Consider the following 12,914-nt stretch of genomic DNA (forward strand, 5'->3'; position numbering starts at 1 on the left):
GTCTCTGATAGCTCTGCCCACTCCGCACTAACTGTCATTTCCACTATCCAAAGAAACAATAAGGAAAGTGACAGAGTTGCACCGTTTTTCTAATGGTGAGAACAACCCCTTTCATGGATCAAAATAACTGCCACAGATTTAATTTTGGCTCTTCTTTCCTAGTAGGAATAATTCCATTTTGGAAGTAGTTCTACAGTTCATATGTTAAAACAGAAAGCCTGGACTGAAATCTGCTAGCCTCCGAGTAGACTGAGGAGGTTTGAAGTTTCTTTTTAATACTCAGAAGCTTAATAATGAAGCACAGCAAACAGTCTAAGTAAAAGGACTAAAAGAGTTGCTGAATAATTTTTGCATCTCGTTTTCAATAGAGTTCCTGTGTTTATTTTCATCCTAACCAGTGTTGTTCTGATTGCTGATCAACCCTTCCTACTTCATAAGACTTCAGCGCACGACACGGCCTGTGGCCCCCACTATACAGAGCTCCTCGTATGCCTCTGTGATAGTGGGATTTGCAGAAGAATCTCGTCGCTAAACCCCTATAATCCACTGTCCTGGTTCAACGGTACAGCAGCTCCTGAATGCCCCATTCTTTCTTGGCTTTACCCTTTCAAAACGCAAATATTCAGTGCCTGATGAAGTGTAAGAAATCATACGCAAGAGAAGTCTCACTCTGAATCAAAGTGGCTGTAACATAATGGGATGCCGTAACAAATGCCATCAAGTCCAATTACTGAAATGCATTTTAGCTGCGGGTGCCATCTTCAAATTATTCTGAGAGGGCAAAAATGAGAGAATTTGAGGATTAGATACTAGCTATCCTCAGGCAACTGTCTTCAGATCGGGGCCATGAGCAGGGTGTTGTTGGTGAAACTTTGATTTCTGTCTCCCACAACAGAATAATCCACACCACGACACTCAGCCCAGCGTTATATATAACACTATACCATATCCTGTTCTCTTGGGAGATGGAGCAACTGCGGGTAGGGGGGCAATTAGTATTAACAGGGACAAAGTTAAGATATTAAAAAGTTTAGGAGTTGTAAAATAGGCCTTGGATTTTTACAATAGATTTGCAATTCAAATTGCATCAGGTAGAAAGCCTGCAATAGGCGTAACTGGAATATTTAAGTACACAACTCTGTTCAATGCTCTTGGGTGAGCTTAAAGGCCCAATTTGTTTCTGATAAGCCTCCTCCATTTTTCTCACATACTCACCGTGAACGTTTAAATCATATTTTCTGTCAGACAGCCCCGCCACATTGACAGCAACACAGACATAGCGGCCGGTGTCCGACACCTGGGCACTTTTCAGTAGAAGAAAACGACCATCATGAAGTATTTCTCTGTCGCTTCCACCGACCAAGGGACGGCCATCCTTCATCCATGTTATTGCTGGTTCTGGAATACCCTGAACCTTGCACTCCAAGGAAATTTCATTTCCTTGGGTGACAGTAACTTCTGATGGGTGGCTACCACTGTTTAATATAGTTGGGCGAACTATGAAAGAAAGAGAAAGAGAAGTCAAACAGATGTCACCTTTCAGGATCTTCACCTGTATCTGAACAGAACAATAACCAAGTTTGTCAGATCAGCATTTTAATAAAAGACCAGTTATTGTGGATTACTTACGGCAACTCAGCTGGGGCGCTCTGCAAGTCATTACTTTTTCCACAGGGCTGAGTAAAGACAAACAATCTCCCCTCCATCCCAGTAAAGTATAAGTCCTTTTTAATATAGCTTATAGGCAATTTTAAACAAGGAAACACGAGACAAACTTAAAATTAAAAAAAACTTCCTGAAGTTCTGTCAATTCATACACATTTTTGAAGATTTTCCCTTTCATGGGATTATTTAAAAATACTTTCCATCATGCCTTACTGAACTACAGGCTTAGCAGTAAAACTGGAAAATCTGAGCTTGACTAGCTGTCACCATTATTGCAGTCTGGTGGCAGAAAATACCATACTACCTGAAAGGGTCACACCCCTGTGACCATGTGTGGTCAAATGCACTTTCAACAGGTATATGCAGTACCTTGGTCAATCTCCAACTCCAAACTGTCAAAATTCTGATTACTTAGCGTTCTCCTCTAAGTACCTGCAACTGTCCTATATGTAGACCCTTGAAAACCTTACAGCTTAACATCACTATACTGATAACTCTTTCACGACGTAACTCTGTATCAGAACTGGTAAAGTATGAACAGAATATTTCACAGTAACCTACCGTATACTTGCAAACTGTATTCTTTCTTTGCGTTTCCAGCTACGTTGGAAGCCGTGCAAGTGTAAGATGCCGCATCAGACTTTTCGGCAATCGAAATCTGTAGCTGCCTGCCTCCAGACAGTACCCTCACTCTTCCTGAGAGGTCAGCCGCCAGAGGCGAGCCTGCAAGACACATTCTTTCAGATAAAAACACAGAGAATGGCAAGGAGCTTGCTCAGGTGGTCCGCTGGCTCTCTTAAAAATTACCGAGATGCACAGTTGTCGTTGTGAGAACTGCTGTAGCAGAGCTTTCCCGGACATCGGAAACTTCATGCTAGGCAGATTCTGAGGATTTTTCCTGTCAATCGGTGACCTCCAAGACACACAGCGGCCTTGCCTGAGCTAAAGAACCGTAACTCTCACCAGGTGTACACCCAGTCAAAAAGCTACTTCCACTGAGCAGCAAATTCAACATTATCAATAGAACTGTACGTAACACTTTGCAGTGGTCTCACCTAGCACACCCAATGTAGCGCATCTTAAAAGCACGCAATTTAGTCTACGCACTTGGACCATCTGCGTATTTTATATCAAATAGCACACATGCATACCCTTCCATCCAGGAAACCCTCAACAGAAATATGCGAGTCATAGTCTAGCAAAATAACATTATATTCTCTCAGCAGAATTCTCCAACTTCGATACCTAAGATTAGGCACCTCTGTTCACCTTCAGAAACCTTGGGGAGCCTTCAGCACAGAAAAAAACGCATCTCCCACCAAAAATTCTTACAAGCCGAGTTTTCATTTTCTCACTTACATCTTTCAAAATCTTCTCCATGAACAGGTGTACTGTATTTCCAAGATGCTGAAAAATTGGACTATTTAGCACTCTTCAAATTTGCACAGCTTTCTAACTGCCTTTCTAGACGTTCAAACAGTTTCAATTTAGTTTTTGCCATTTAATTGTATACACTGTGGCTTTGCTGCACATCACGTTGTGCCTTTTTTGCTTCCAAGAGACAGGACTTAAAAAGAACTTGATAAACTTCACTTTCTCAGAAAATTTCATATAGCAGAAAAGGGTTCTGTAATTAAAATCTGCTCTTTACACAGGCGAAAATTAATTATGGTAGGCGCAAAGCACACTGAATTGTGCCCTACAGAAAAACATAGATAGATAAGACTGATCAAAAACAGAAGAATCACCATACTGAAAGAGCTTGGTATCTTAACTTTGTCTAATCCTCCATCTCTGACAGTGTCCGTGCTTAAGAGGATGTGTTAAAAATAGCTCCTTTGTTCTACTTAATCCTAAGACAACGTCAATGATTACTTCAACCCCTAAAGCAAAAAGGTGTGCATCCCGCTCTACATATTAAGTTGAGATGAGAGAAAAGTTCAGTAAATCCCCAAAAGCGATTACTATAACTAGATGCATTTTCATCACTTGGCAGTGTGCCAACAGCTGCAAATTTCACAAGAACCGACACAAAAAGAGCGGATACGTCTATGTCACGCAGCAGATCACAGAGACACCCAACTCGGCACCACGGTATTTCACAACGACTCGCAGCCATGCCGCCTGGGACCCTCAAATTAGTCTAGATGCAGTCTTGCTGCACTGCAATAAATCAGCATGTTCAGAGGGAATAAGTGCTTCACTGACATATATAAACCGTCCATTTTTAAGTCAGCTCAGGAATCTCTGCACTGTGCTTCCCTTGCACACCTTTAGGGATAAAGAGACCTAAGCCAAGCAGAGGTCAGTTAGAGAGAACGGAATAATCTTCTATGGTAGTTCATGCTACTTAGTATTCGGATCATTTAAATATCTGTATGCCTGGAACATCTTGGAAAACACTAGCTAAAACGTTCACGGGAAAAAGTAAGAGCTGCAAGATCAAAATTATTCCATTTATTTTATAAAATGGACAAAAGATGGTAACTCACCTTTCTTTTTCCAGGTAAGACTGGGTGGTGGGATGCCACTGGACTCACATATCAGGCTTATCAGGCTCCCTTCAATTACTGTCAGTTGAGATATGTCCTCTGAGCCATAGATACTCGGTGACACTGAAAAGAAATGCCAAATAATGTCATCATTTGAAATGAAATGGTATCAGCCAACAGCAAGACCCTGTTGAGCCTTGTGCAAATTTGTCCCAAGGTGCACTGAAGGAATTAGAAGGATTGCATTTGCTTCCCCAGAGATGTGAACCAGACCCTGGGAAGGGAACACTACACTTACGAATGACTACCCCTATCCTGGCAGCCTCTGAGGTGTGGTGTACGCATAGGCTGCACTTATGGCTGGCTTTTGAGCGGGTCTCACACCACAAGGCAGTTTCTGTGGGTTATGTAAACTGACTTTAAAAGACTGCCTTGGCTCATAAACCTACAGATATCATCATTAGTCTGAAAATTGCTTTTAAAGTTCAGCCACAGTTTTTCCTTTGAATATTTCCTACAGCAATGCAGTCCACTGGCTGCCACGTCCTACACTCAGGACCTCATCCCTTCGATTGTCCTGCTGCAGCAGAGCACCAGCTTTGGTCAACAGCTATGTGACTGTAAAGCAGTTGCAGGGAAAAGGGACCACTCTGTTTTCACTCTCATCCTCAAGATCTTAAACAATTTTGGTTCAATCACTGGGGAAGGGATAACTGCCTTCCTGAAGTGGGGGAACCAGTTTCTTTAGATCAGAATAGCATAGGTAATACTTGAAAACAGACCAAAAAAAAGCACCGGAGAACACAGGCTGAAATCAGAGAAGGAAAGCTCACTGGTGAATAACTCATCCAGCACATTTCTATTGCACACACCAGTAGAGTGCTTTTCCTTTTGAAACCTCAGCATAACTCTTTATTAAGCAGCAAGCAGAGGTATGGGTTTCAGAAAGACTGGCTGCAGAGGCTTTTATGGTATTGTACTGGCTTCATCCTTTCGTTTGTTCTGCCTCTAATCAAAAAGTTTGTGCCGTTCTCTAGGGGGGTACATCTTGTATTTAACACATGGGCTGTATCCTACTAGTTTCTGGAACCAGAGCTAGCTCTCAGCATCTCACCAATCCCTCAGAAGGGGACGTCTCCTAGATTTAAAATTTAAAAGCACGGCAGGCAGGACTTCTGCTGCCTGGGTGTAAACAAAGACTATAATTCTAAACAGTTATCCACAGATGAATTTCACAGGCAACTTTTGGTTTCTATTAAGCTGGTTCCACCAAAGCCATTAACCAGCAAAGAATCATCCTTTCTCTCAAAGTACGACTGGTCTCACGGCACAAAAGAACAAATCCAAATCCCTCCAGCACCAAAAGTTCTTTGCAACAGAACAAGTCTTCCAAATCCGGGTGGGGGGGCTACGGGAAGGAGAAATTAGGGAGATGAAGATGAAATGTTCAGTAAATGGGTGCGCATGCTTAAGCATGGGAAAGTCACATGGTCTAACACGATACTACACTATCCACCCCCCCAATTTCAACACTGGAAGAGTTTCTTCTAAATGAGTAATGACACAATTCTGAACTAAAAGCTGTAGTTTCATTATTACAAAACCTGTTAGTCGATTCCAGTTGAATCCATCTCTGACTTCAAAGCCATAAATTAATTTGCAATAGCAGAAAAAGGTCTAATTCAATATGTACATAGGGAGATATTACTATGACTATAGACTTAAGCTACATTACCTAGCTTTTATTTATCTGAATTTCCTCGCTTCAGCGATTAAAAAAGCTGGAGGTTATACTCTAAACGGTATTAGACTGCACAAACAGGCGTTATGGATATAAAAGCAATTAGTTACAGCTCTGAACTGTTATCGTGCATGCAAACTCAACCTGACAAAGGCCTACAAAGTTGCCGGCATTAATTCAGAACCAAACTGAAGTCATTTGGAAAACGCGTACGCTTTCTTGGGATTGTTAAATTACAGCAAATAAAGCAATGTCTCTCGGCACGAACCTCAGAAATTAAACGCTTATGAAATACAGAGGGCTTGACTGTCTCACATCATAACTTCACTTTGAGCTCTGTTCCCATACTCGGAATAATCTTGATAAGTCTTACCCCAAACATTGACATTATAGTTCTTTTCGGTTTTCCCAGCCACATTTGTCGCCTCGCAAGTGTAACGGCCAGTGTCCTGTACCTGAGCTCCTTCAATCTAGGAAGGAAATGAAAACTCTGGATTTTTCTTCTCACACTTACAAATGAATGTTACGGGGAGACACTGCCCAGTTTTCAACTTTTATTTTTACATCTACCTCCTTAAACATTAACAAGACAATGCTACTGCAAAATCAGTACTTAAACGTGTCTGGACCTTCTTCAGTCCTCATCCATTACTCTTCTGCACCGGAGGGCTAACGCCATCCAGTCTCTAAAGCATATCTAGAGCCTTCATGATGAATCTACTCCCCAGAGAGCAATCACCACAGAAGCCTAATGACCTCACTTACCTTCAGTACACTGCCGTCTTCAGCAATGCTAAGACCTGGTTTCTTCAGCAAGGGTCGTCCATCCTTGAGCCACGTCAACACGGGGGGCGGAACAGCGTTGCTCTGGCAGAGCAGCTCCACTGCATGGCTGAGGAGCACAGAGACGTTCTGTTCCTCGCCCATTATGTCTGGTGGAACTAGAGCGATAAATCAAAACAAGGAATCCTTGGGCATCGCAGGCTCCCCAGAGTAAGACATACTGCGGGGTTAATATTCGTCTTTAACAAAAAGAGCACAGCACCTTCTCAACATACAACTTAAGTCTCCTTCATATCACAGAAAGCACCAGACTCGGTCTGTTGCTTACAGAATATCCTTCACGTGACATGCATGCTAGTGAAACACCAGCTACAGAGAAATTGTGTAGATAAGCCAAGACTCGTGGAAAAATACTTGAAATATATTTAGAAAACAAAATCAACAGCAAATAAAGAATAGGGAAGCGCATCCCAGCTAAAAAGACAAAACAAAAATTTCGAGCTGCTGAGTGAAAAGGTTCACAGGTCAACCATCTGACACAGAAGCTGAAAAAATCTTTTAACTCTTCCAGATAGTGACAAGGTGACTGATATTGTGAAGAGAATTTTGTCCAGAGATGGCCACATGTATGCATACTTACACAGGTCCAGTCATCTCAATGAGTTAATGACTTAATAATTAAGTCATAATCTACTATTACATGATTGTCTATTTGTTTTGTTTGGTACCTGCTAGCTAATTACTGCAATAGTTGGGACTGAGCACTATATTTACATCTGCACAATAGTGTCAGTGATAACCTCATTTTCACGCATTTCCAAATTTCTAGAGTGGAAAAATCAGCTTTTGGAATGAAAGTTTTCTCTGTAGAAAACAAATGCTTTCAGAGAGTTAAACTGAAGGCTACTAGCTGTTCTTGAATTAAGAAAACGTACCCTCTTTTCTCATTCTAAAAACTGTCTGTCTGTTCACAGTCAGAAAAACAAAGCAACTGGAAAATGATTGAGAACAAAACCTTGGAACATGGCAAGTAAGCAGTATTCCCCTGGGGTTCAAGACTAGATGAGGTTAAATTAAAAGCAGATCAATGACCAAAAGCTGTTTACCACCCACGCTTTTGTATCGGTAGTCACCACCACACTGGCTGTCCTTTGGTAACTGCATGCTCTCTCATGGTCGGCTGAAATTTTCTGAGATTCTCTAGGCAGCTTTGTGCCATCACCAGAACATTATCCTATCAAGAATTTTTTAAGTATTTACATCTCGGGCATACACGGACTTGGAAAACAGGAGCGCGTAGGCCATTATTGCTCTGCATTACTGCTGCTCACTGCCGACTCTCCTGGAAGTTACCTTTTCCAAGGCAGAGCCAGTCGGACAGAATTTGGAAGCGTTTCTCATACACGCCGCAGGAAGTTAGGTGGCTTAGTTGACATCACCCATAGAGGTAACTACAGCAAACTACAGAGAGCTGATAGTGGTCTTACTGGGCTGCAGCAGTTGGATCCGGAAAAGGATTCCTGGTCATGCCCTTAATGACATATATTTTCTTAAATCCTTTAAGCAACCCATAAAGGTTCCCTTTCCTCTCTCGACATTAAAAAAAAATAAAAGCACATTTATTATAAACTCTTAACAGTAATACAACATTAGGTTTGCAACTACCGATTTACAAAATCAAAACTCTTCTAGCAAGAATTACTTGGTCTGGCTGCTCATATCCAGTGGGATTTTTATGCTTGCCACGTATAATTCAGTTTGCCCAACAAAAAGTTGAACATAGCCAAATATAAGAACCTTTACTGACACATGTCTTTCACATTGTAGCTTTGCAATCCATTACTCCAGAAATTGCGTGTCTGATTGCACAAAACATGGGGGTAAGGAGGAGGGAAGCAGTTGGACTGCCTCTGAGAAATACTCGACTTCACTTTGAACAAAAAGATATTGAATTAATTAACCCACTTGAGATTATAAGAAGTCCCAAAGTGGTACTCAGTAAACCAGCCGTACAGCTCTCAAGATGTCCTGAAAAATAACACTAACAATATAGCTTTGTTTTTCTTGCAGAGGAAGTACTTAGCAGAGCAGCTGATTTCACAGTTTGGAAATAATTTAGGGAAAAGTCTGGTCTCTATGGATAAGAAATACAGTAACTTAAAAAAAAAAAATCTGTTTATCTTACTTTCTTTGTAGAATTCACAAAAGGCCTAGGTTCTTTATGACTGCTGTGGAACTGAAAACTGGAAGCTGACCCATTACTGCAGAAGTCAAATTTATTTCCAAATATTTTTCCACCAATTGCTTTTCCTCTCAAATGAACTGAACTCTGTTCAAAAGGAAACTGAGTTTATGAAACACAGAAAGACAGACACTGAAGTGTTTGTTTTTGAAGGAACAAGATTTAAAATTCTTCTAATCATGCTCATGGTAACTATATGTTACCTAGCTTGCTCCATCTTCTAGGTTGGCTCAGTGCACTGCACATTTCTAACCCCCTCAGCTCCAGCAGCGTTCCAAATCATTTTCCTCCTGTGACTTCTTAATTAGATTACTCATATGAGGTAAGCCCTAAGAGGGACATTAGATTTTGGTGATAGCCTCATTCAAGATGGCCCTGCAGCTGAGTTCAGCCCCACCAGCTTCTAGTACAACAGTAATTTTCAACATACACAACTTATAACCAACTTGTTTAATTTGATCTAGCTAAAAGGGACAGAGGTTCCAGAAAACAAAAAAGTAACAGAAAGGAGATCCATACTACTTCTACAGTTATACACACATACACACCTGTCCTGAGACTCTAAAAGGCACCTTGATATCCCTTGCTCTACACATAAAACATTCTACCTATGTTAACCTTGAGTGTATTTTATACCAGAGTCCTTGGCTTTCTAAATTGCATCTTGTAGATGAAAAGTTATCTGCACTGAGAGTATCCTAACCACAATGCATTTACAAGGAAGCCAATTCTGAAAGCCAAACTTGAAAACAAATAATCTCACCAGCTGTCCCTATTTGCCTTAGAAACCATCCAAACACCTAACTTTGCTTGCATGATTTTCCAGAGCTCTGCTTAGAGTTGCTGCAAAGCTGGAGACTGGCAGACTGAAAACAGCTTTGTCCCCATTGATCTACTGAAAGCAAAAGCAAAGCCACAAAGATTTTTCAATTCCAAAACCCCCCCTTCTCCACATCTGGTGCCATAAAATTTCTAAAACAAATGGCAGGTCATCATTTATTCTCATTTCACTGGTGTACAAAAACCGCTCAGTTGTCCACGGAAACTGCAGATTTGCTACCAACAAACCCCCTGACGTTCCTCCTGGCACTGTGTCACGTGCTCTTTGATACCTAGACATCACCAATGACCTCTAAGAATGCAATAAGAAAAAGCATCTAATAGAAGTTACAAGACATTAGGAGGAAAAGACGAATTGTATTTGAGTTTACTCAAAAAGACTTTGGAACTAACTGCTTGACCTCGTTTGGAAAAGTGATGAAAGTACCATACAGAGATCTCTTTCCTGCTTCTTGGTGGGGATGGAATCCATTGGGGGGGGGGGGGGGGAGGCTCAGTACTGCCCTGTGCACAGCAGCTCAATACCTATCATTATAAATGTGCTTTTATGTATGAACCTTTTGTAAATGAACTGTTGTGGCTACATTTGTTCAAGGATAGACAGAGAAATACATACATACATACTTTTTAAACATATATGCGTGCGTGCATATATGTACATATGTATACATACATACGTATGCAACTCATCATTTGGACTTTTGTTATGGTTTGGAAACATTTTTCTTCACCAGTTGCTCAAGATCTGGGCCATTTTGCATTTAACTAAAATTCTGTTTTGGCATTAAAAAATATAGAAATCTGTCAGAAAATCTCACCGTAAACTCTGAGATTAATATCTCTTTGACTCTCGCCTGCGGCATTCACGGCAACACACGTGTATTTTCCTGTGTCACTGATCTGAACGCTAGTCAACGCCAGGACGCGGCCCCCAGAGAGAACCTGCAATAGAAGCGTGACACATTCAGAACACGTGCCTTAATTTAAAACAGAAACAGAGAGAACTATGTTTTATTTCAAAGCAAAATATTTGTTCTTCCAAAAAACAATCATACCCTCTCCTTTTAACTCAGGTCTATCTCCTTACCTCAGGCTCGTTTGGGGGGTTTTTTGAATTACTATTTTATGTCCCATCTTGTCTTGAAAAATGCTGCGGTTGAGGCAGGTAAGAAATATGTTGTGGCATATCCTCACATATTCCCATGTTAATGAAGGAATCATACATGTTGGGAAAAAGGGAGCGCCTTTTTTTTCTTTTTTTTTTTTTTTAATTAAAGTAACACCTGTTGTCAACGCCATGAAACCACATCAAATAATCCTCTAAATGTCTTAAACACGCTTTTTGTTTGTTAGTCATGTCTGCTATGACGGAAACCCATGAGACTGACAGGTTCTCCTCATCTACGTCACTGAAAGTAACTACAGTGCAACCCTTTCGACACTGCCTCTCCGGCATTGCCCAATCTTACACTGTATGGATGTCTTCGGGATAGAAGCATGGTCCAACTTCCTCTTCTTGCAAATAAGCGAAAAATTTGCTGAGGCAAACTCTTGCTCAACAGGAAATCAGTTGAAAAGACCAACTTATTTCAAAATATTCACAGTGAGCGCACTTCACACAGTAATTCCTGGAGCTAAACTTGCACCACTAGCTTACAGCAGAATGTCTTGTAATCTCATCCCAACCCCTTTAACTTACTCCCTTTCCACTAAACCGCACTAGTTTTAAACACTTTTATCAAAACAGGAAAGCATTCGGATAGCAGGATTTGAACACGGTACCTGGAGCCCATCACTAAAGCTGGAAACAGGGCTACCGTCTTTCAGCCACGTCAGAATAGGCGCAGGGATGCCTCTTGCTTCGCATTCCAGCCTCACCAGATGATTAACTACCACTGCTACCATGTCACTGCTGCCAGAGATCGACGGCGGGACTGGGGGGGAGAGAGGGGGGGGGATTTAAAAAAAAAAAAAAAAGGAAAAGCCACAGTCAAACATGAAACGCCTATGTAAGAATATTAATAACAATGCAATTAAATGAGACGCTTACTTCTGCGTATTTTTTTTTTACTTCCTGCGAGGTAGTACGTTGTTGGAAACGTTTCTAATGTTACCCCTACCGAGCTCATCATTTGGTTGCTCGGTGCTCTCTTTACTTACATAGGTAGGCAGGTAACCGCAGTGAACCCACGGTGAGCTAGGCAAGCAAGACTGGGCCTACAGCCCGCTGGGCAGCTGCAAAGCCCAGCAACCCTAACATAAAACCTGAAAATAGTCTCTCAAACTTTTATAATATTCCATTTGGATCTTGTGAAAGGCATTAACAGCAGCGAGTTTTCATGGAAAAAAAAATTTATCATGTAAACTGAATAAAGCAAATACACACGCAGAGTACTAAGTTGGCCTGCAGAGCGTACGTGAACGTTCAGCAGATCAGCCGGTACGCTATCTGCCTGTCTCATAATAAAAATTCTCTCAGCAGAACATCTCAAAACATTTACTCCAGGTAAATGGACTAACAAATGTTGTAAAGCTACACTCAAAAGAGAAATAGGAACGTGCCTAAAATTTTCAGTATGTTTCTTTTGCTCATTCTACGCTCCCTTCATTTTGCTTTTTCATGAGTCAACAAGCGTGGGCGTAGCGGTGAGACACCTTTGTGGAAACAAGGGCTTCAAAATCAAAAGGCTGCTTTCCACAGACATTCAACATTTGCATTTTAATACAAAAGTGCTAAAAAGGGAGATGCTTCACTTATCAGAAGAATCAAAACAATCCTGTTTGCTTTATAACCTACAATTTATAACTTAATAATACAGCTTTGTTTTCAGTATCAGTCACAAAATGTATTGCTTGAATCACTCCTACCAAAGGAGAGAACAGTATGATGTACTCAAACCTATCCTATATGAGGAAAAATGTATAAAAATTATTTACTGAACATCAGAAGTATTAATAAAGTCAGCAATCTCTAGCAACCTATAACTCAGACTAGCTATTCTTAACTAAATTACAGTAATAGCAGAAAAGGTAGGAAAAAAAAGCTAGCGTGAGTTTATAATCTTCTTTTATAATCTTCTTTACATACAGATGCTTTCCTCATTTCATTTCAATAGCATCCATTGTTCTTAAATGTCTGAAAAAAACTAGA

The 12,914-nt window shown here is 40.8% G+C and overlaps 1 protein-coding gene across 7 annotated transcripts in view; it reads right to left on the reverse strand.

Moving 5' to 3' along the window:
• HMCN1 (hemicentin 1) overlaps nt 1-12,914 on the reverse strand; it is a 252,628-nt gene that overhangs the window by 71,076 nt on the left and 168,638 nt on the right. For all 7 annotated transcript variants that reach the window (XM_068953529.1, XM_068953530.1, XM_068953525.1 and 4 more), the window contains 7 exons: nt 11,546-11,697; nt 10,582-10,705; nt 6,664-6,839; nt 6,272-6,368; nt 4,158-4,280; nt 2,227-2,388; nt 1,216-1,497 (listed from right to left, as the gene is read on the reverse strand). In XM_068953529.1, coding sequence (XP_068809630.1) covers nt 1,216-1,497; nt 2,227-2,388; nt 4,158-4,280; nt 6,272-6,368; nt 6,664-6,839; nt 10,582-10,705; nt 11,546-11,697 — 1,116 coding nt within the window. The remainder of the gene's footprint in view (nt 1-1,215; nt 1,498-2,226; nt 2,389-4,157; nt 4,281-6,271; nt 6,369-6,663; nt 6,840-10,581; nt 10,706-11,545; nt 11,698-12,914) is intronic.

The sequence above is a fragment of the Struthio camelus genome, chromosome 8 (assembly GCF_040807025.1).
Source record: "Struthio camelus isolate bStrCam1 chromosome 8, bStrCam1.hap1, whole genome shotgun sequence".
In the NCBI taxonomy this organism is placed as follows: domain Eukaryota; kingdom Metazoa; phylum Chordata; class Aves; order Struthioniformes; family Struthionidae; genus Struthio; species Struthio camelus.